The 23,731-nt window shown below is 42.0% G+C and overlaps 1 protein-coding gene across 2 annotated transcripts in view; it reads right to left on the bottom strand.

Annotated features, from left to right (window-relative positions):
• Positions 1-23,731, bottom strand: part of roraa (RAR-related orphan receptor A, paralog a) — a 199,141-nt gene that overhangs the window by 34,437 nt on the left and 140,973 nt on the right. The window contains exon 1 of one of the 2 annotated variants that reach the window (XM_008311790.3): positions 10,382-14,889. The exons of the other annotated variant lie outside the window; for it this stretch is intronic. Coding sequence (XP_008310012.1) covers positions 10,382-10,412 — 31 coding nt within the window. The 5' untranslated portion in view covers positions 10,413-14,889. Of the gene's footprint in view, positions 1-10,381; positions 14,890-23,731 lie in introns of those variants that run through there. 2 annotated transcript variants of the gene reach the window in all.

Raw genomic sequence — 23,731 nt, 5'->3', positions numbered from 1 at the left:
CACTATGATCCCAGATGACCTTCAGCAAATACTCTCGCAGCGCTGTGTACAGCACTCTGACAGCCCCGCACGTCCAAATTGTATTCAAACAATCAATTTAGAAGCACCGATCCATCACGCAGGTCTCATCCAGTGAGGGAGGTTTGCAGAGTTGAGGCATCCAATCACATTTAAAACAACAGTTTCAGGAGGAGATCGACGAGCAGGAGAGCAGCACAAGGCAGAACTCCCAACTCTCATCTCATATGCATCAGGATTAATCTGCAGAAAGCCATTCCCATTGTTTTTAAAAATAAACCCTTCCTCGTCTGCAGCTTATGTGTTTGCTCCAGGCATGTAGTATTGAAACATCACATCTATCCAACAAACAGACATCATGTATGGTCATCAAATATGTATGTGAAGCCTATGGATTACACCACATCATAAACATTCTATAGACTCCCTGAAGGAATCTGAGACGTGTGCCTTTCATCTGGTAGAGCTGATTAAAGAACAAATTCACAATTTTTGACATGAACAAAAAAGTATAGGGGAAAAAAATTATTTTCCATTCACGGAGGATTCGCTCAAAATCAGCCATGCAATTCTACTTTAAAAATTACATTTTGGCAAATCAAAGTTTGGTCGACAATGATGGAAAACAAGATGCCATTGTTTGGCTTTTTGGGTAAAAATGTTATTTTTGACTTTTTGATAACAGTATCTAGGTATGAAAACTGTGCGGTAAAATATTTTCTAATTACCACAACACTCATCACAGTATCACATTGAGACTTAGCTACGACAGCCCTGGTAGAGGCTAACCGCTTTGGCACAAGCCCACTATTGAACAGATGAGTTCTGAGGCAAAAAAAAAAAAAAGCTAAATATCGTAACATCGAAAAACCTGAAACCTCTGCGGCGTTTCTTTTGTAACACACCACCGTAACAACGGAGACTTATGGAGTCCTGTTTACTGGAAAATTGCCGGCTATTAGAATAATTCTGGAAATTTTTTCTCTGCGATGTTTGTACAGTAGATACAAGGTCGACAGGCTGCAATTTCTAAAGAATGAGCGCGGTGCTGCTGGTGTTGCTTTAATAAGACGTCTTCAAAGAGATACATCTGAGGCAGAATTGATCAGAGACTTTTTCTCACACTTTGTTAAAGTAGAAAGGAATACATTATTTGAATAGTGTCTATCTCCTCATGTACATGTTTCGTGGCCTCCGATTAATTACCTTAGAGCTCGCTAATGAGAATGTGTAAATGAATACAATTTGAATCTAATCTGTATAGAATGTTTACTTCGGTTTGTGGGGAAAAAGTATATTCCCTTATGTATAAATTATAATAATTCCTCATCAGGAGAGGAGGAAAAATAATCCACGTTGAGATGAAAGCAGGAAGGCCCGATGTAAATCATGTGTCAAGACATCAAAAAACAACTACCTCGCTCAGTCAAACGGACAAGGTGTGTCAGACCATCAGGAGTTTCACTCTGATCCTCCTTAATTTAGAGATCATTTGCTGCATGCACTGTATGCTGCCTCGTCTCCCTCACTCTCAGTTCATCCACAGTGACAAATGTTGTGGCTGGAAACAATGAAGATGATAAATGATGATATGAAGCAAAATTTTCCTCATTGTTTCCAATAAAAATGAGCAGAGAGCGTATTTCTCACAAATACTGTTTTACCAAGGGACAAGGTTAGCCGAAGTTAAAGCTAAACTACTTTTTTTATTTGCACTGTAAGTTTTTACAGAAAAAATTTAGCACACCATTAAACAATGTATCCAGAATAATGTTTTCAAAAAATAATCTTTAACTTAGCAGAAGTTGCTTTAAACCCCAACCAGATCTTGAAAAAATAGTAAATGATTACGGGGAAATTCCACCCCTACAGACTGACTTTCTAATATATTTTTAGGCGTGCAACATGGCTACAGTTTTTCTGTGGAATAGTCTGGACCGTACTTGGTCTCGTTTTGGATTGTTGCAACTAAAATCTCAAACATGGCGAGGATTTGACAGCTCCCATGTTTGTACTGAACAGTAAAAGTATCGTCTCAGGGTTTTGCTTAGAATAACTGCTAATTGTTAACTGCGGACAAGTTATGGTCTATAGTTAGCAACAAGACACTAAAATGGATTAAAGTCAGTTAAAAAACAGAATTTACAGAGATGCGATTTTAATGTTATGGATTCATTAGTTAATTAACGTCACACAGGTTAATAAGGACTTACATTTAAAGAATATGTAGCATTGAAAATGCTTTCTAAAAATACACACACACACACAAACAGACACACAGACTGTCTGGGTGGAGTGTGGTGAGACGTGGGACGTAGTTGTCATCTTTCTTCACAGCAGTGTAAAACATGAAAGCGTTTCATTTACAAAAGAAAGCCGAGCTCAGACGGCACTGGAGCCATTTGTTTACTCAGACGGACGGTGTCACATCAGGAACCACGCCACATGACAACGCTGGCTTCAACGTTTACTGTCAGAACCTATATACAGGATCGTGGCTGTCTAAAGTATCGTTTGCTGTTTGGAATATTTTTATACCAACTGATCAGCGGTGAAATAATTATACTGTCACTGGATAACGATTAAGTATTTAGTGGAAAAAGCAGTGAAACGGTGGGTGAAGTGTTTGACAATAGGGTGTCATTAACAGTAGGTTGTGCAGCTTTGATTGGGAGTTGGAAGACTCTGTTTTGGCAGATCCTTCCATTGTTGCCCCGAGTCATAAAATACTAAAGTTAAAAGACTGTAAAACAGCCACCAGCACAGTAGGAATCTGTCTGTCTCCACCTCAGCTATTGATGGAAATAAAAACTTAGAGACGAGAGAGCTGCTGATTTGTAACCAAGAAACAGATCCCTGCGAGCAAATAAAACACTTGTCATGTGACAAAAAGCCGTTGAAAGCCACACACGCCGACTGAATGGTTTACAGAGGGACACTCTAGTTTAGTGAGCGGCAATTTTGTAACAGTTTATGTGACGCTTTTGTCCCATGTTTTGGACCTGAGACGCGCAAATGAGAGACGAGAGAGTTGTTTGGCGCGAGGGTTTTTTTCTCTTCTTTTTGCCTAAATTAGGAGATCATAGGTACATCGTGAGACATTGAGCGAGGGTCTTTGCTGACGCTGCTCTTGTTAAGGCTGGACTAGGCTGAGCCGAGCAGCCGCGTTGACAAGAACCTGTGCTCAGCACTAGGGAAGCTCTCATCCAGAAAACAAGAAGCCCGGGGGAGTAAAGACAACAATATGCCAAAAGTAGGAGCGGTGTGGGTTTAAGAAGGGGGGTTGGGGGACTGTACTTGAAAACAACAAAACAACCCAAAGAAGCCTCAATAAGAGAGTCAGTGGTGTGTGATTGCCAGCTGCACTCCAGATTAGCGGCCTCTCTGAGTGTCTTTCCGTGAAGGCTGAGAGCTGTAGCATCATCTCGTACTTCTTAATCAGTTCAGCCGGCGAGGGATGGATCCCAACACGCAAGACGCCTCAGCGCGATGGGGAATAAATTCATAATCAGCAATCACATATTCCACGTTGCTGGAGGAGGGCAAGGAGCTCATCTCAGACGGGTCAAGGGTCTCTTCACCGTCAGTTAACCCCTGGGCTCCAGCTGAGGAACAGCTACACACTCATTGTCTAGAACTCCCATTGTTCTGCTGCTGATGCGGAGGCTGAGATTGACATGTGTGAGGATGCTGGGGTTTTTTTTTTTTCTAACCTTGTGTATCACCTGTGCAAATGCTGTTCAATTTTGGAAGAAAAAAATATTCAAAGCTGAGAGTGAATTTCCGTACTGTGTCCCTGAATAAGTCATGTGCTGCTCCATTAAACAAAGTTCACTGCTCTGCACATTCTCTCTCTCTCCACCCTTTCATCTCGGCAATTAGCTCTGAAGCAGCATTTCTTTTATTTCAAATATGCATAATATCAATCCTAAGACTGTTTTGGCAAGGCCTGCTTTTCTTTGTTATTTAAGATAATAAAATTGCTCTCATGCAACTTAGTTGGTAGAGACCGAGTGGTAATGCCTCTAACCTTGAGAATTAGTTTCCAGTTTTGCACAGGTTCCTCTGGGAGACGCAATTTATTTTTACAATCTGCGTTACAGTGATGAACAATCGGTGCCGGTGGTAAAGTTAGGAGACTGTAATAGTTTAAAACACAGCCACAAAACTATCATTAGCTACTGGCCAACCCTTCGTTTCCAAAGGAACACAGATGGTGCTAGCACTACTCTGTCCTCTAGGAGGCGCATCTTTCTTATCGATCAGTAAACAGCATAAGACTCTGAGATATAACTCAGGATTTAGTATAAAGTGTTTTTCAGATGGAGTTTCAGAATGTTCTGCACGTATGGGAAATTTAAAGCAAACACAGTAGATGAAATTTCAAATCTATTAACTGATTAATTAGAGCTGTGCTGTAATCACCTGAGGAGCTGATCCAATAACATGTATTTCAAACAATTTCTGTGTTTACCATCAATTTAAATGCATTTGCAAATGCAAATGAGGAAAACCGACATGCAACACACGGAAATACAACGTGTTGCTTAGCAAAGATTTTAAACATTTTAACAACCCATTAAACCAGATGCACTAACTAGTCAACCTTTGATATTTATAACTGACCGATATGTGACGACCGTGATCATGATCATCACTAAAATGCAAGGTAGAGCAACTTATAAACCGATATTCTGAAATTTAGCTATTTAATGATACACATCTCTTTCGAAGCCATGCCTCTGCTGGTCAGAAGTGGTACAGCATCCAAGTTTCCAAAGATGCATCTTCGATCAAAAGTCTACGTATATAAATGCTCTCATAAGTTGGTAAGTCTTTCTCAGATAACGCCCCTTAGTGCAAACAACTATTCGTAAATCTTTCTTCATCAGTGTAGATGCCAGATCAAATGAGAGGATCCCCTACTGGCCTCCGTTGTGTTGTGTAATCAAACACCTCAAATACTTATCTCCCCTTTAGCAATCAAGCGAGCGCACGTTGCGACGATCCTTGTGACAATGCCGTCTGTTCTCTCATCTCATCAAAATTCCACGCATCTTTCATTTTTCATCCTTTGTTCCCTGCAGCGCTCCCCTGTCGCTCTCCACGGAGAAGAGGGCAGTGTGACTTAGAATGCAGCGACCTCTGACCCCTCTTCATTCCCCAACTACAGCATACTTTTGCTACAATGCTGGCAGTGCACCAACGTATACAGTCTTTTGTCTTACTCCAAATTCCTCTCATTCTTCAGAAGATATTAATAGACAAAACTATGCTGCGTGTTTATAAGCGGGCAGGTTAGCCACTCAGGCCCCGGCTTTTACGAGAGCCTTCCACTGAGAGCTCCTTTTCAAACAGCCTGGGTCACATTAGCACCACAGAGGCTCTCCTCTCTCATCTCACCTTTGCTGGCCTGACACAGGAGAAGGATAAAGGTGATAAAACCACACAGACAATACTCCTCTTCTTGCCTGCTGCCACTGGGCTTGCATAGCACAGGGATCTGATTACAACTGAGAAGAGAGCAGCTTGGTGTTTCACGGAAAAGCAGGTCAACTCTAGAGCGCTGTCAGAGCTCGGGAATCACCGGACTGATGGAGGAGGACAAGAAAGCTATCCGACATGGCGAGAGAGACGGAGGTTTGTTACAGCGATGGGTTTTATTTACTTTGCCATTAAAGAGAGGAGAAGAGAGGAGAAGAAATGATGGAAGAGTGAGGGCTGAGCACACAGCTCCAGGGAGAGAAGCACAAGTGTTGTTCTGGCGTTCCTCCTCACCTTCCATCTCTTACGGCTTCTCCCATTTGCCCCACTGCAAACACCTAACTCCTTATGTGTTTTTCTTTCCTCAGTGTTTGGGTCAGACAAAACGCAAAATCAATAATGCTTTTTCTCCCCCATTTCCTCTTTGATGCAACTTCAAAAAGCCAATGGACAGTTCTCAGGAGGCCCACAGAGGAAAAAATCCAATGGTACGAAACATGCTCGGAATAAAAGTACAGGAGGGGAGCAAAAAAAAACAACAAAAAAAGAACTTCACCTTGGCTCTCTTCAAACATTGTTAGCTTCTGAGACCCAGATGACTTCATATACAGTGTTAGACTTTAAGGAATTTCTTTAACAAAGGTGAAGAAAGTCAACCAAAACGTACTCGTCAGTATTTCCAATAACAGTAGAAAACACGTCAGAACCAAAAACAAAGGCGACAAAAACTCTTGGTATAAATCCTTTAATTCCATGCAAAGTGCATGCAATTTTTTTTTTATAAACTAAATCTTCATGCAAAGTTTAATCTTACATCTGAAAATCAATAGCAAGAAATAAACAAATTTAATTAGTCTTGTATTGTACAAATAATGTCTTTTTGTGTTTCTCCGGACAGAATTCCTCTGTCCGGAATTGAGTTGTAAACAATTTAAAAGGTGAAAAAAAGAAAAGAACATAAAAAGTGATTCAACGTCTGGACTGTGGTACAAAGATGTCTATGGGAGTGTAGACAGGGGAATTATTTTATCGGAAGCTGAATGCTCCATATAAGTAACTCCTGAAATTGGGGGTGAAAGAAAAATTAAAGTTTTGGGGAGCAGCAAACACTGATGTCTGACTGAGGTGGTGTAAATGTGGTATGAAACACAAAAATGTTAAATAAAAAAGCAATAACAAGTGTAGTCTCATATGTTATATACACTGCTGCTGTTTGTCCTATCTCGCAGTTAAATTGGGCGAGGAAAAGAAAGTGCTGTCACTTAATCTCACCAATCTCTGATTGGACTAATCTGTCTGAAGCACGAGGTGTGACTGACAGGACACGATGACTGACAGAGCTGTCTGGCACCCTGGCAGCGGCTCATATGGAGCTGTAGATTAATGTGTGCAGAAGAAGAAAAAAAAACTATGCTCATTAGAGACTGCTAGAACTACGGCCTTGTCTCAGTGCAAAGTCACTAACAGCTGCATGGCAGTAATATTTCCAGAATAAGAATTTGCGTGTTTCCCAGTCAATACTAAGAATAGGAACTTGAATTGAATGGTTGATTACATTTTTAATATAAAATACAGTTGTTTTTTAAACTATCTGATCATTTTTTGTGTGATACTTCTTCATACTCTTATTTTATTTTTTGGCAAACAACAGCAAAGGCAGAAATAGGTCCTTTGCTCCTCGACTCCTTTGCTCCCCTATCGCCTCAACTTCTGTGGGGTTGAATCAAAATCCATGCTCTCAATGGGGCAGTCAATATCTCATTAACCAGTCCCTCCACACAGACAGAAATCCAGGATGTTCGCCTGAGCGTGCACGGCACAGACTGGCACACACCTCACACACTTTAATAACCTGTAGGTAGGGACACAATTTCACTTCCTCAGCAGCACAGAGACTGGCAAAAGGGAGGAGGAGGAGGAGGAGTATGGAGAGGGGTGGGGTGGTGGGGGCAGAAACACACAAGTACACACACATGCACACGTCTGGGGAACTCTTGTTTGTTTTGTCTTCCCTCTTCTCCGATATCATCCTTGCAATTACACTGTAAAATGTAAATTGACCTCAGATAAGGTGGAATTAAATCAAACTTAAAAAATAGATAAATGCATCGTATTTGCAATTTTAGGTTCATATATATATATATTTATTTTATTATTGCAATAATATTCCAATTAGTTCATGTGGAAAACAAGATTAAAACAAATATCTTTTCACATCTGAAGAGGCGAGAGTGCTCGCTCTCTCTCTTTTGAAAAAAAAATTATATATATATATATATATATATATAATCCTCCTTCTCCTCCGTACAGTAATTGGGTCTTTTATTTTAAATCTTAACTTGTGCTAAATTTGTCGTCACCCTAATCTGTGACGATTTTCCTTTGGCTCTGCGTGTCCTTAGTCTCTAACTGGATAACAGCCAATCTTGTTAACCTCTGCTGTAATATGTCAGAGCCTACAGCGGCGGTGAGCGCCTCCGTCAGCAGCTGAGAGAGAAGGAGAAAAAGACAACAACGACTAAAACCAATATTTACCGCCTTGTTAATACAGCCTCACAGTAGCTATCAGAAGACATTTGGCTTCAGCTTCTCAACAGCCCCGGAACATTTCTTCCAGTCTGCTGCACACTCATGTTGAATCACATACACGTGAAACTTGCGTGCAGAGTAACGACGGCCCCGGCTCACGACTATCTCTAACCTCCCTCTCTGTCTGGGCCACAACAATGCTTATTATTCAGGGGTTAATTATGTGTACATTAATATGCACTTCTTTTTTTACCGTTTCTGTCCATCCACACATCAAACAACTTTCTTTAATTATGTAATTGGAACTTCCATCTTAATTGTGCTGAGTAGGCTGGCTAATTTGCATGGGATAATGAGAGGGATGTTTCCATTACAGGTAATTAGGTACTTGAGAGGCAGTGGTGTGGTAGAGAGGGTGAACACGGGGGGAGAGGTAGGTAGGTGGTGCTGGTGTAGAGTGAGAACCCTCCCCACCCACCCAAAAAAAAAAGCCACACGCGGCATAATCATGTAAAAATGATTAACATAATAAGGAAGTGTGTGCCAAGGCAGAGTCATTGTGCTGTTCATCCATTTCAGCGACCTTTTACAGGACACCAAAAATGACTGCTTCACTTTAAATTAGTTTCCAATTATACAGCTTGTTCACATTTTAATTTAATTTCGGAAAATGGTCACAGTGGCCTGTGATGAAACCAGCAGCTACTGTCAAACCCGGGATAATGATAATGAAAAAGACAGAGTTGGAAATTGAGAGATTTAAACTGGCGACGTCCAAAAAAATGTATTTCCTATATTAACTTTTTTATTTCTTTCTTTCTTTTACAAATATAACTGCAGCGTGAATGTCAAAACCACTTTCACACATCAGACTTTACACAACGTAAAACATTTACTGAGGTTAGTACGAAACAAGGAAACGTTTGTCATGCAATAACCTTGAATTAAGATGAAGTGAAAACACCTGAATGACCACAGCCTGGTGCACAGCAATAGCCACAATCCTTGGTGTAAATATTTATGTACATTTGTTAACACAAATAAATAAATTATGTTTTACTGGGGGCAAAAAAAAAAAAACTTTTAAAAGGTCAGAAGAGAAAAGCAGGAAATAACCAGTCACATAATCATTACTGATTATTTTTACAGTGTGAAACGACAGCTTCCTTTGTCACGACCTGGACTCTGTGATCGGCCGTACAGTGTGGTGCACGTGAGCACATATGTTTGCTGTGAATGGTCACATTTTCTGTATGGAAGAATGAGAATTAAGTCGTGTGTGTGTGTGTGTGTGTGTGCGTGTGCGTGTGCAGGCAAGCGTGAGAGTAGTAAGTGTGGTGCACAGCCCGGTCTGATCTGCCTGCACTTTCAGTGTCTGCACGGATGTTTCTGTATGTGTGTGTGTGTGTGTGTGTGTGTGTGTGTGTGTGTGTAGAAGTAGTGCGATGATGGGGGTTGGAGATGCTGGGATTAAACATTGTGGATGCTCATCAGTGCCTGGGAGGATCCAGTCCTGCTCTCATGGCCACATATGTAAAACCTGAATGCCCCAAAAATAGGTCAGTGGAACACAACACGCGCGAGCACGCACACACACACACACACACACACACGCGCGTACACGAAGGGGCAGAGAGGGAGAGACACATGCACATGCACCGGTATCAACTCCACAAACACAGTCTGTCCAGACGCGTCAGTGCCGTTACGCGCGTGCGACCCATGTTCACAACTGACACGCACATCTTTCCCGCGGACCAGACACGTCCTCTGGACTGGAACAACAGGATTAGGGGATGGAGCAGAAGGGAAGAGCGTCAGGACCCTCACCCTTACCTCACCCCTCGCCCTTTCTCTCACATCGATGGGAGAGGGTAAAAAAAATGTGTGAGGAAAGAACAGAAAACTTGCTGTGAGGTCTGTGAGCTGTCACTGCCACAGACGCGCACAGATTACGCAGCAGCAGCAGCAGCAGCAGCAGCGCACACAAACAAGACGGTAGAAAAACACTCAGAAGACGAGTAAAAAAATACTTCAAAACTACAGTACATCTGCAAATATCGCTGCATTCAGCAGCTCCGCTTCAATTAAAATACAAACATTTTAGCCCGTGTGAAAAAGCGAGCGCAATTCTCTTGCGCGCATCCAGCAGCGCTGTATTGACTGTACTTCCCTCCGTCTCCCTCACTCCCTCCCTCACTCCCTCCCTCACTCTCTGTCACACTCATGCCTTGCAAATGAAATGCAAAGAGTTGGCAGGCTATGAATAGCGAAGCCATACTTCCCTACTTGTTACTTCTCCCTGCCTTGCAGGATCCGCATGCATGCATTTCTGTTCTGGAGCTCTTACCTTTCATAGCTGAAATCACAAAATACATCATTAAGCTCGGAGTCCATAAGAGGAAAAACTATCACCGGCGCAAAGCCCTCCACTGCTGTCTCAGCAGCAGCTGGCCAGCACAGCTCTGTCTCTCAGCCTCCGAGCATGACCACACCAGAATCCATGTGACTGTGACATCAGTGCTCATGTCTGACTGCTCCCCACCCACTCGCCTTTGATTGGCACAGCGTGCAGCCAGTAGGGGCGCTGAGAGCTCAGGCAGGAGAGCTGGCCCTCTTCCCACTGATTGCAGGCACAGCCTTGTACGCCGGCTTGCAAGACACAGCATTCTCTCACTATCTCCACCGTTTTATCTTTTTAGTGCAAGGATAAAGTCAGAGCAGGTTCCAGCAGACACGGTGTCTTTTTGTTCCCTTCTCCTTCTAGATACTTGTTTTTCTGTTGTTTTTTTTGCAGTTAAAATGTGTGCAATGTCAAGGATAAGAACAAAGTCAAAGGGAGGATAAAAGGTTAGACGGGGCTGAAGGAGGGGAGAGCTGAGGAAACAAAGGAAGGCAGAGGGGGGAATACAACTAGGAGAGTGGAGAGGATGGATAAGAGGGGATGTGTAATTTTTTTTTTTTTATCTGTGCCTCAAAGATCGAAGCCCTGCGCTCTCCTTCTCCCGCTCCCTGTCTGCAGATATGAGTGATCAGTGTGAGGCCAGATGTCTGCAAACAGCAGTGGGCCGTACACACAGAGAGAAGATGAGTGGAGTCTACAGCGTCTTCCTCTGACCTCTCAGAGGACCTGCACTCCCTCCATCGCTCTCTCACACACTCCGACGGCTCTCACACACTCTTTTTGACAGGTGAAGAAGGAGAGATAGTGACGGAAGGGTTTGGATGATCCTCTCCACCCCACCGCGACCTGGCAACGAGTTTCTTCCTATTACTCTCCCTCCCTCTCCGCCTCCCTTACCCCTCACATTTGCCTGTGCCTTACAGTTCATCTCTCTCTCTCTCTCTCTCTCTCTCTCTCTCTGTCTCTCTCTCTCTCCTCCCCCCTTCCTCCTCGCTCATCCTCTCTCATATGATAATCTGTTCTGACTCCTAACCAGCTGCCTCTCCCTGATACAATATTCTGGTTTTAGTACAATCCAGCTCTGGCCAATAACCACGCTGCATATGGCATTTCCATGAAAAAGCTGCGGCTCATATCGTCCCATCTTGAGACAAACATCAAACTGCTTTGGATTTGGGAGCTGCGTGTTTACATATGAAAAATTAAATGCCAATGTAAATTATTCAAATATTTTTTTGAACAATCTTAATATTTAAAATGTAGAAATATCAAACGTTTGTTCGACAATATTTGTAATTATTTGCCAAAAAAAAGTGCAGCACTTTTAATTAGCATCATGATTCATATTCCACCTGCAATCATTTCAGTTTCGCATTTTGAACAACTGTGTAGTCCCAGTACGGAATCGATTTCGTCTATTGTTTACTTTACATTGAATAAAGGTGCTGGTAATCACATGAAAAATGGAAACAAGGACTGAGCCGCGGCTCCCGACATAAATCTTCCCATGACAATGTTTCATTAGGACCTCTAAGATCCATTAGAGTCACTAAACACATTAACTCACGTTGTGTCAACACCGGTCTCTTACTGCACGCCATCTAATGAACCAAATATCATTCAGAGACTGATAGCATCAAATGAAGCGTGCCTGAGATACAAACCAGCCGCAGTCACAAAGACGGGCTCTGGGAAACGGTTCCAAACAACGAGATGTCACAGACGTTTGCAGTCAATTCATTTACTCCCCACAGAAGTTCACCAGATGAGTCAGGCAGCCCGGCTCACACGGGGACATGTTCAACCGTCAGTGTCTGTGGTCGTCTGTGGTCGTCTGTCACAAACAGGTTACCAAGTTATGCTTAACCCTGAGCCACCGAGTCAGTAGGTCTACTGTTACATATTAATTAATTATTTAGAATTCAAATGTCTTCTAATTGACAAAAAAATTATTCAAATATTTTTTAAGTTATGATTGAAAACTCCACACGCATTTTGTGGACTGAACTGACTACTGCAACAGTATAACCAACATGATCAAAAATGGCTGGAAAAAAAAGTCTGAAATCTGTGATGTCACAAGCCAAAAAAAAGGTTTTTTCATTAGGGAATGCCTTTTTAGAATACTGATCCTCCGATAAACAGTAAAAAAAAAATGGAAAAAAATACGTTCAAAATTGTTATTAAAAAAATACGACAACAGGTACACTATCATACACTGATACTCACATGCTTAAACTAAAAATAGAGGGATTTTTTATTTACTATAAATGAGCAAATTTCAATCATTAACACTTTGTATTTTTAGAGCAAAAAAATAAAATAAAATAAATCATACGATCCTATTTGTTAAGGTCAATACCTTATACAGTGTCTGTCGACAACAGTACTGTGTTAACAACACAGACTAGGTGTTTGTGCCTCACTAGGTGTGAATGAGGATTTTCCTCACTTTTCCTGGTTCATTTTGCAGATGGGAGACTTTGTGTTCTAACCATTGAATTGTGGCAGAAACCCAGCACATTTCCACAAAGCAGCTAGAGAAAGCACTCCGAGAACAAAAACCAATACTAACACCATTTTTAAAAAGAAAAAAAAAAAGACAGAAATCTGAACTGTGAATATTTCACCACCAAACTATAAAACCCTCTCTCCTACAGACAAAGTCATTAAATTCTGCCCTTTTACACGTTTTTCAGCTGCAAACAGATAAATCTGGCCCTCAAAAACCACTTCTTTGGCATTGTATTAAACTAATGCAACACATGCCGTGAAATCCTGTGGCCTGTGTGTGGACAGCTGTTTTCGGCAGAGCCGCCTTATTTGCTCCTCTCCACACACTCCTTTGACTGTGCTGCATTAGCAGTGACAGTATGCCAATAACGCTGCTGATACCTGTTCATTAGGGCATTGATTAAACTTCACGGGCGTTGATGGTCTTAATGAGTTGATGGCAAAGCCGTCGATAGAATCATTTCAGTCGTTACTTTTCATCCTTGTGTACAAAAGTGGCGTTGCCGTCTGACAAGACACACTGCATTTCTGCATTAAGATCAATTATGTGTTTCACACTCCTCTCGGGTTAATTCCAGCAAACATATTGGCTGTAAACAAGCCCTGTGGGACCGCATTCAATTGAGATGAGTCAGAACACATCTACTGTTGCTCTGCTGCAAGACAGGAGAGGAGCAAACCTTATAATGGTCTCATTAACAGTCCGCGAGTATCCGTTCCACACACCCACACTCATGCATCTGATTATAACTGCGGACAAGGACACCGAGGCCACAGCCTTGAACCCTGGTGTATACAGACAGCCGTGGATCCTTTCCTACATTTCTGTTCTGGTCGTTCTGTTGAGAAAAGCATGAGCTTTCTACTCATTTCCAAAGCCACTTATGCGCATGGAGCTGCACCTCCTGCCTGGAGCGGCCGTAGAATTAACAAGCTCCAACAGGCACTCCATGAAAACAATACAGATCAATTTAATATAGATGCCAGGGAGTGGAGGGCATAATATTAGAACCATAACAGCAACCGGCCCACACCACACAATCATAAACCAATTTAGGGCCATTCCAGGCAATTTCCTGGGGGCTTCCACTTGTGGGAAGACTTCAATAAATCACACAGACAACAAAGGGAATATCTCTTTCAGTGAAAATAGAGGACACTATTGGGTTATGCCCACAAGACTGTGGAGGGCTGCATTAAAACGCAGAGTTTGAATAAGGGAAGGGGAGAGTTTGAAAAAAAAAAAATCACATGCCGAAGCTGTGCTGTGATATGATGTAGTGTGATGATATAATGTGCAGCTGTAGGAAACTGTTACCTCATTACAGCTAATGGATTCTCCACAGAACAACACAGAGCTACTCAAGTGTGGCAGCAGCTGCTCACACTGCTTCGTCTTGTGTATTTATTTTACAATACGACTACAGTCAATACCCCATGTCCTCATGTCATTCATAAAACAAACAAACAAACAAAAAAAAGTCCCACGACCCAGTCTGTAATATTTACCCCGTTTCCTTCCTCCTTTATAATGTGTCAGACAACGCACACACTCAGAAACACAATATTTATAGAACTGCGAGGTCAAAAGGAAGAGGTATGTCAAGTGTGACTTCCAACTGTCAACACAGTCATCAACAACACGGCGCTCACAGTGAACGGCTGACAGGGCTGCAGCCTTTTGTCTTTCTGCTGTCGTTATGTATACGTAGAGCTAAATTTAATTTTTCTACTAAACATTAGTCAAACTGTCCTTTTTAGATTCAGCCATTTGTTTCTATAAGGATCGTGTCACCAACAACAAACATGCCTTTTAAAAAAAATTCATAGACAATATTATTGCAAATCACAACATGTTCTAAAATAATAGGCTAATACATATATACATCCTGTCAACAATGGCTGTATGTCAATATAAGATGCTAAATTTGTCAACTACACCAGTGTTTCGTCGGAGTGTGTAACTAAATTTGTCAACTACACCAGTGTTTCCCAAACTTTTTTTTCTGGGGACCCATATTTCAAAAGTCACAGACCTTCAACACCCAAGTCAATAGACATTATTCGTTGGTTGTCATTTCAGTCGGTCCTTCAATTTATCTTATCTGTTAAGCAATTTTTTTTATTCTCATTATTACATCATGTTTGGTTGGTTCTGGTCTTTATAAGGTGCCTGGGTAAAACTCAACTTTGCATCTCGTTACAAATTAATGTCATAAAAACTTTTAAAAAATAATAAAAAAAAGTAGTTTGAGTATAAAGGCAGAAAACATTTAACTACAGTATTACTGATCCAGTGTGGCATTTTTAAACACGACCCTCTGTGATTGACTCTGATGCTCGTGGTGAACGGAAATTCAGGGCAACGTATTTGGAAAAGAGTTTAAGATGTAAATAAAACAACTGATAGAAACAGAAAAATCAGGATTTTAATTTGAAATTGAAAAAAAAAATCCAATAATTTTAAAAGTAGAGCAATATAAAAATCACATTTAAATGAATTGTGCTGCGTCTCCTTTGTGTGGAGCGGCCCTGGGGGACTGTAAGGAAAAGGCAGGAGAGGATATATGGAGAGAGAGAAGGAGGTAGAGAGGGAACGAGGAGGGAAGATTATCGCAGGCATGGCAGCCTGTGTGAGAGGCTTAGTCTGGCCAGGCAGGGAGGTGGAACCCTGTGAATTCTAATGAACTGGCAAGACTCTCCCAAAACCAGCTCTATTTCCATGGCATGAGGGCGACAGGAGGGAAGGAGGTGGTGATTAGGGAAGTGCAGCTTCTCCACGGCAAACCAAACAGAGCAGGTCATTTTCCCAGTGATAATTATGGCTATAAGCAGGCATGAGGGATTGGTAATGGACCTTCTTATTCTTCATGACCTGCAAAGGCAACCGCTGAGCCTGTCAAGGGGAAAAGCATGATGATGTGTTTTTTCTGTAGGTAGGGTGACTCTGGTAAGAGTTGCGGTGTCTTTTGAAAAGGGCAGCGGGGGAACTTGGCCTTTGAGGGAGAAGTTAACGAATGAACTTCATTATTGAGGAGCATACCAGGGAGACCCCCTGGAGTGTGTGATGTATTACCCAGCGTCAGACTTACACACTCCCCCAACATCACCAATATAGCCCGACACCAGCTCTGGGGGGAGGGAAGGTGTGTAAACTAAAATAGTTAACCTTCTAGCTTAAGGCTAGAAGACGAAAACAGAGAAACAATCTGTGATGAACTGAAGTTGCCAAAATAAAGTTGTTGTTTTTTTTTTTAATAAAGAAAAAAGTAAGTAAAACTTTGACATCACATATTAGTTTCTCTGGTTTTAGGCTGACCACTTTGACCATTCGTCTCCCTCCTGAAACTCCTAATGAGTAATGAGGCAGCAATGAGCATCAGGCAGATGAACCCTCTGAAGAAAACAGTTTCACTTTAAACCAACATATATTTAATGTTCTGTCTGTGACTTCAGGTAATGCAGCGAGTCCAGTGAGGCGCTCCAGTTCAACGTGCCATTGATTACTCTCATTTATTTAAAACGGCGCTCTGATCAAGCATGAAGGTAAGTTTTTCTATCACTTCTATGAGCGCACAATGAAGTGACCCAGAAGTGGGACTAATGTTTTCCTCAAGATTGAGGGAGATCTCCAGGCTATGAAGCAACAACGTGCACCACTTAGCCTTCCCCCTTGCAGCCAGACTTCCACCGGGCCTGGACCTGGAGTTTCTCTATGGTGAGTGGTATGAAGGAGCTCTTTTACCGTGCACACTCTCCACACTTTTACTCTTGACTTATGAGGATGCCACGGATGCAGGGGAGTGATTCATCACAGGGTGTGCTCCTCTCGCACCCTCACACATTAGTAATGTGGTCCGCTGAGGAGGAGTCCTGTCATCAGTCTGTACCTGGACCCTCTGAACAAGGTAGGTCAACAGGAGGTAGCAGCGGATGGCCCACTTTTAGTCTTTCACAGCACCTTTAAGTTTCCTCCAGCTCTGCCACAGCTCAGCCTGATGGACACTGGACCAGACTGGTCGGAGGAAGACAGTCAGAACGTCTGCGCGCACGACCAAGACGAGCTGCACTCGTCTGGGCCGTACGATTGGACCACTGCCCTTGTCCCAGTTAACAAACACGGGAGGAGAGAACATTTTTATAACAAAGCCGTGTTTGATGTCACTAAGGCTAAAACAGCACCCTCTAGTCTGTGAGTGTGTACTACATCTGGATTTACCAAGATGGTATTCCCAGTTGTAATCTGTGTTCGTCTGGTTCTGTCTGCCGAACGACCTTTTGGCTGTTAGTATAAAGTCTGAATTTGTAGCAATTGTTTATATAATGTATCTCAACAAATGTGACACAATTCATTAGGGCTAGTGGTTAATAAGTAGGGGCAAATAAAACGTACATGCAGGCTGTTTTTTAGCTATGTAGCAATTTCATTAAACGAGAGATTTATGTCATCAAATTCAAAAGGGTTTTGTCTGTGTTACATGTACACATAAGCATAGCTAGCATATTTAACTTTAAAGACACAGAAGCAGTTGGCTAGCAGCTACTCATTAGCAAACAACATTATATATACAGTATATAATATTTGTAGAAAACTATGGGTTAACTGAGTGATGGAGAAAACTCAACCAGTTTTTGTGCCAAGATGCATTAATACATCTATTGGTTACCTAAATGTGTTTCCATATATTGGCCAACTATTAATAGGAGCTTCTGACTACATATTGTTTTCTAATTATCATAACAAAGCCCTATTTGAACAGGGTTCTTGAGTGGTGTGAAAGGCTCCTTTAAAAAAAAAACGATTAAAGAAAATCTTAATTATTTTGAAATATTCTTCCAAAGATATTAATCCCAGGCTAATTAAAATGCAGAGAGCCAAGGCTGGTCAATGTGATTCCTTTCCAAATGTAGCCTTATGTAACTGTATGTGCCTGAGGGAATTTCATTACAAAAAGCCCTTGTCTTCTAAGCCACAGCAAAACAACTGGTAATCACATGACTGTCTGTTCCAGCACAAGACTCAGAGACACATTACGTTCACACAACCCTCTGACCTAACCCTGGCAGGTAGTGTGTGTTCAAACACCCCTTCCAGGATTCATATTTTGTCAATTTACATGTAAAGATTAGGTGTAAAAAAAGGGGGCTATTTGAAACCAAAACATAGGATTAAGGGATAATGCCGCTCTGTGTCTTGTGAGTCGACCTTGATTCTGTAATCCAGCACAAGAGTGGAGAAGAGAATATTTCTGAGCATATTTCACTCACTCTTATTATTTCTCTCTCGCTTTGCTGGAATTATGGCTCATTGATCCAGCACTGAATTAGAAGGTAATGTAAAATTGGACAAACAGCATTGTCATGTGAAAAAAAAGAATAAATAATGCTATAAATATAATAAGAATAAGAATAATGATAATAATAATAATAATAATAATAACTGTATAAATATTTGACCCAAAGATAAAAATAATAAAAAAACACAATAAACAGAACAGTGTCTTACATCATGATTAGTTCTTAACGAAATCTGCATCTGACATCTGAAAGAAATACGCTGTGAAAAGTAAAAAAAAAAAAAAAAAGAGAATTGATTTAAATTGCACAGAGCTGCACTTTAATGACCACGGTGAGAAATGAACTTGATCTTTAAAGTGAACTAACCTATACTCAGCCGCTGCGTTATTAAGCAGTGTGCTACTTAATCAGAGGGGACGGCAATTTAGCAAGCAGCTAAGTATGCAGAAGGCAACCTCTGTGGCAGCAAACACATTAAACAGCATCGTGTCACCTGATTTACACACACAGTACTTGCTCCCCTCTTGTCTTGCAGCCTGCCTTATTTCTCTGAATTTCTAACTCCGTTTTTTTCCCCACTCCTACTCCTTTCTTTTTTCTTTTTTTTTTTGTTACACCGTGCCGCAGACACAGTAGAATAAAAACCTGCCTTTGATGTCTGGGATCCTATAATGCTGAGCAGTAGAAATCCGCATGCCTGTTATCAGTGGAATCTTAATGATGATGGCTAACTTCACAATGGGTTAACCAAGTCTCTCTGTTCTGCTGCTGCACACACAGGGAAACACAAATTAACAGCAACAGAGAAAAACATCTTTCTTCTAATAAAGCAGATTCAACAAAATGCGCACGGTGCGATCAGCACAAATGTCAATGTATAATATCACCAAACGCTTTTGTGAGCACTTCTGCCTCTCTGTAGATGTGACTTTCAGCAAAGAGTTTGATTTTCTTTATTTATTTACTTTTTGGGACTCACTAAATTTTTAATGATTGATATGAAAACTGTCTGGTCTGCTGCATTTTGTCCCGACATATATATGCATTTTAAGTTTTCGGCACTGTGAGAATTAAAAAAAAGAAAAAAACTCCCTGACATTATCAGGTCCATTTTAGATGTTGTATGGATTATTCACTACGGTTTAAATGAATAATAGAAGAAGTAAATCATATATGGTAATTCTCCCTGCCTTCATTCATGCATAATGTTGTTCCTGACATTTCCTATTCTCAAAAAACCCTTAATGGAATTTCCCTTGCTTCTACGTCAGTATAACAGGGAATAATTTGTACAAAAGAGCACTTAATGAAATGTAGAAATCATCAATAATGAGCACAGAGCAGGACAGGACAGTGTGTGCGCTGATAATGAACTGAGGACTGATCAACATGTGACCGCGCTGAGACATTTAATTAGTCATCTTAAGGCACTGGTCGGATCACATCTGCCTTCCATCATAAACAAAGATTTTCATGACTTGCACTTGCACTCAGTGAGGGCAAATCAAACCACACCACCGTGGATCCAGATACCTGATGAGTGACAGATAACCTGCGCTCGTGCTAAAGGGCCGGCCGGCTGCATGCTGCTGCAACTGTGAGGTGGGCCATGCTCTCCCAACCATGCCAACTGCTTTGTCTGGCCGACGCCACCGTTACAGCGCAGCCCTCGCTCCCTGCCCCTCTCACCTGAGGCGGCAGACAGCCGGCAGAAGAGAAATCGCCCGCAGCAGATGGGGCCACTTACTTTGGCTGGCCCATCCATGCATTGTGTCCTTGTCACATGTCACTTATTCCTGTTTTCTGCTCTGACAACACCTCAAGACAGGCTCTTTCAGTTCGGAGTGAGACACAAAGGAGGAAGGCTGAGGAAAAGCTGACGAGGCCTCTGTGTTCTGGCTCAAATTTTCTGAAAGAGCCGGCACCCAGAGAAGGACCAGATTAAGCGCCAACAAAAGCCTAGTCCACAATAAGCTGCCATGCACCCCCACTGCCCCCTCACAATTCCTCTCCTTATAAAAACAGTGGGCCCCTTGGAGGTGATAAAAAGAAGCGTTGTTGCCCACAGAAACTTATGCAAAGAAAGTGCACTTTGAAAGGCCATTTACAATTTTACCAAATAGGAGGCATAATGCTTTTACTGAGAAATAAGGGACCTGCCACATTGTGTTGGAGGAGAAAAGTATGGCAGCGGAGCAAAAATGGAGAAAAATCATGCTGGCCTGGTTTATGACAAATAGATAGCTCTATTGATTTCCCTTTTACACAGACTGTCCATCCCTCACTGTTGTGATTACACTGACCTATTTCAGAAAAAAAAATAGCCGCCGTTTATAGACAAACCCAAATGTTTGAAAAGAAAATACTCTTTTTTTTGTGGAACAAACAAATAGAGTTGAGATGAAACGTAACCGGCGGTAGAGAGGGCCGAAAGATTGTGTCAATTAAAGTGTTCAATGTAGCTGCGACAGCAGAGGAAACGACGGATCTTAACGACACGCTGAGAATCAAATCACTTTCCACAGAAAGATGCTGCTGTGTTTGTTATGGCCCCGTGTTGTCAATACTAATCCTGACAAATTGGCAATAAGCAATAAAACCTTTGTAATTTTCCCTAACTAAGGTTTAAGTTAAACAATAATAAGTGTTAAAAATAAGCGGCGACAACAAGGCGTCAGAGATTTGGTAACAATCTGATGTACCTGCGTGTTCCTGATGTGTTGTGTTTTTATTCTAATAAGTGCTGGGAAAAAAAAGTCAGGCTTTGTGCTGATGATTCCTCTGTGATTGTGTATGTGTATGTGTGTATGTGTGTGTGTGTGTGTTCATCCCGCTCCTCTCTGTCTGTGCTCGGCGTCTCACCAGACGAGCTCTCAGCGCCGAGCTCAGGGGACTCTGACTGGCTGATCTTCATTATCAGGCCCAGCTTAACAATGTACTGGATGCACTTCCCACTTGAGTGCAACTAACAAATCCCCACAGAGCTGAATCAAGGCAACAATGTGATGAAATACCTTCAAACAGCCACTGAGCATGAACACTGGGCCGTGCATAGACAACTCACACTGCCCTGGGCAATTCCACAGGAGTGTGCCTGTTGCCAAGCAAAATTAGACAGCAACTGGGACATATTATTCTCCTAAATTGGCAATGTACAGCACCATTAAGGGCCGTAAATCTCATGTTTGATTAACTGAAAAAATACCCCAACTCAAAGGCATTAGTGTTTTACACGTCCAATTAGGATCTGCCGCCTGGTTTCGAGGTAAAGCAGATGCTTTAATCGGGGTTAAGACTGTCACCGTGCCATGTGAACATGAGGGCAACATTGTTGAGGTTATTAACGTTGTGAAAATACAGTCGTTTTTTCTTCTTTTTTTTTTTTACACACATACCAGGCGACTCTAACGAGGGAAATTTTTGAGATACACAAAAGTGTGGAATCTACAAACACTAAGACTGGCATCATAACGTCGAGCCGGTCTCTTCCACTGCTGTAATCTAATGGTAGCGCCACACTCTGTTCTTTTTGAAGAAGAAGAATCTGAAACATGTGCTTTCCTCTTGGAACAGCATCATTGTTTGTCTGTCTGAGCGCCGATCTTTGATGAGGAACAAAACTCGGTGCGAGCGGATAAATGAAGACGTCGAAGCAGAGCCATGTTTCTCAATCAGTGTAAGGAGTCTGTCAGTGGGATGGAGACAAATAGTTCAGTGTGAATAAAGTGGATCTCTCCACAGCCAGCTGCGAGGCTGAGGAGAGAGATCCACGCGCACTCCTACCACCATTAATACTGGTGCCTGCCTCTGGTTAAATCCACTTTGTCTCACGCTTCATACAGAACAACAGGACAGATGAGAGGGCGGACAAATCATCACAATAACCAATCATAGACGATCTACTCTAAATCACAGTATCCAGAACTTTTACACCAGACAGCTGTAATATTTTGCTATTGATTAGGCCAGTGGCCAGTGATAAGAAAGGATCAGCTCAGAGACATAAGAAGATCTCCCAGGTATTACACTCTACCTGAGCTGAGACAGATTCCCAGAATGCTGATGATAGATAAGTGGTGAGACGTTTAATTGTGTTGTAATCAGCCTATGAATCTGATCCTCCGCTCACAACCTCCCTCTCAACAGGTCCAGACAGAATCTCATCTTGGAGTTGCCCTGCTCTGCTGAGGATCACCACCACTGAATTGTAAATTTAAATAAAGAAAGAAAGAAAGAAAACAGGCTCTGGGCATTTCTGACACCATAGTGATGTCATTGCGAAAAGTCTGTACAACAAAATTCTGTCAGAGATGAGTGCAAAAAGCAAACAAAAAAAACCCCCTTCTTCATGTGAACCACAGATGTGTGGTAAAAGAAAGTTTAGAAGAAGAGCTGTCCCACAGAGAACTAAGCAGTGAGACTGAGAGCGAGGAAGATGTAAAAAAAACAAAAACAAAAAACAAACAAAAAAAAAATCACTGAGGCAGTGGCAGTCACTGGCCTGAAGAAGAAAACATATCTGTTTTCATCTCAAATGCTTTACGTTCTGATGCTGCCATGATCGGTTTGGATTAGTGGATAGAAGAAGGAAGTGGGAGGAAGAAAGATGGATAAGAAAGGAGAGGAGAGGGGAGGTGAAGGGAGGTGAAGAGAGGAGAGGAGAGAAGGGGAGAGGAGTGGGGTGTGCCAGTGAACAGCTGCCCCTGTAATTTATATTGATGAGCGGACTGGCATGGCAGGGAGCTTCCAGCAGTTTGATCACTCAGGCAGAGTGGGGAGTTAATCAGAGACACGGCCCATCCCTGTGGTCTAGGTTGGACTAAAAAGACATGCTAAACCAAAGAGACACATATGCACACACACATATTTAAAAACAGGACGACTGAACTCACATCAGCCGTCCACAGCGACGTGGACGTACAAAGCGGGAAAACTAGTGTTTAAATACGAGAAGAGAAATTAAAGTGCAGCAGGACGACGGCCGTGTAGAGCACAGCGATCTCCATCATTATTACTCCAGCAGACGTATAATCACTCAGTTTCTTCAGAAAAAAAAATCCTTCCCTCCTTATCTTCACTGACCATTAACTGGCCCCAGTGCCAGCTCCTTGTGCACACAGCTCTGACAAGATTTTACAGCCGGTTCCTGTCTGTGAGGCACAGCAACCGACTACTTGTTAAGTGGCTTAACTTTGATTTCCTCATATGGACACGATTTGAATATTTCTGAACCGAAATCAGAGACAGCGCAGTCCGGTCTCTGCCCAGGGCTTTGAACCTCACCAACACTCCTAAATCATGCTCTTTGATTTGAGTCCCTTTCCAGTGGAGAGGTGCTAAGCACTGTACTAATTAAGTTAGTGGGGCGGTGGATGGTGGGTCAGACTGAACTGATCTACCTTGAAGGGATCTTGACACAAACACAAACATTGAGACACTAGTCACACTCTCTAGCTCTCTCTCTTTCTCTCTCTCCCTATATAC

This window comes from Cynoglossus semilaevis, chromosome 6 (assembly GCF_000523025.1).
Source record: "Cynoglossus semilaevis isolate Cse_v1.0 chromosome 6, Cse_v1.0, whole genome shotgun sequence".
NCBI classification, from domain to species: Eukaryota; Metazoa; Chordata; class Actinopteri; order Pleuronectiformes; family Cynoglossidae; genus Cynoglossus; species Cynoglossus semilaevis.
Note: the sequence above shows the minus strand (reverse complement) of the source record. Positions and strands in the feature narration are given on the sequence as shown.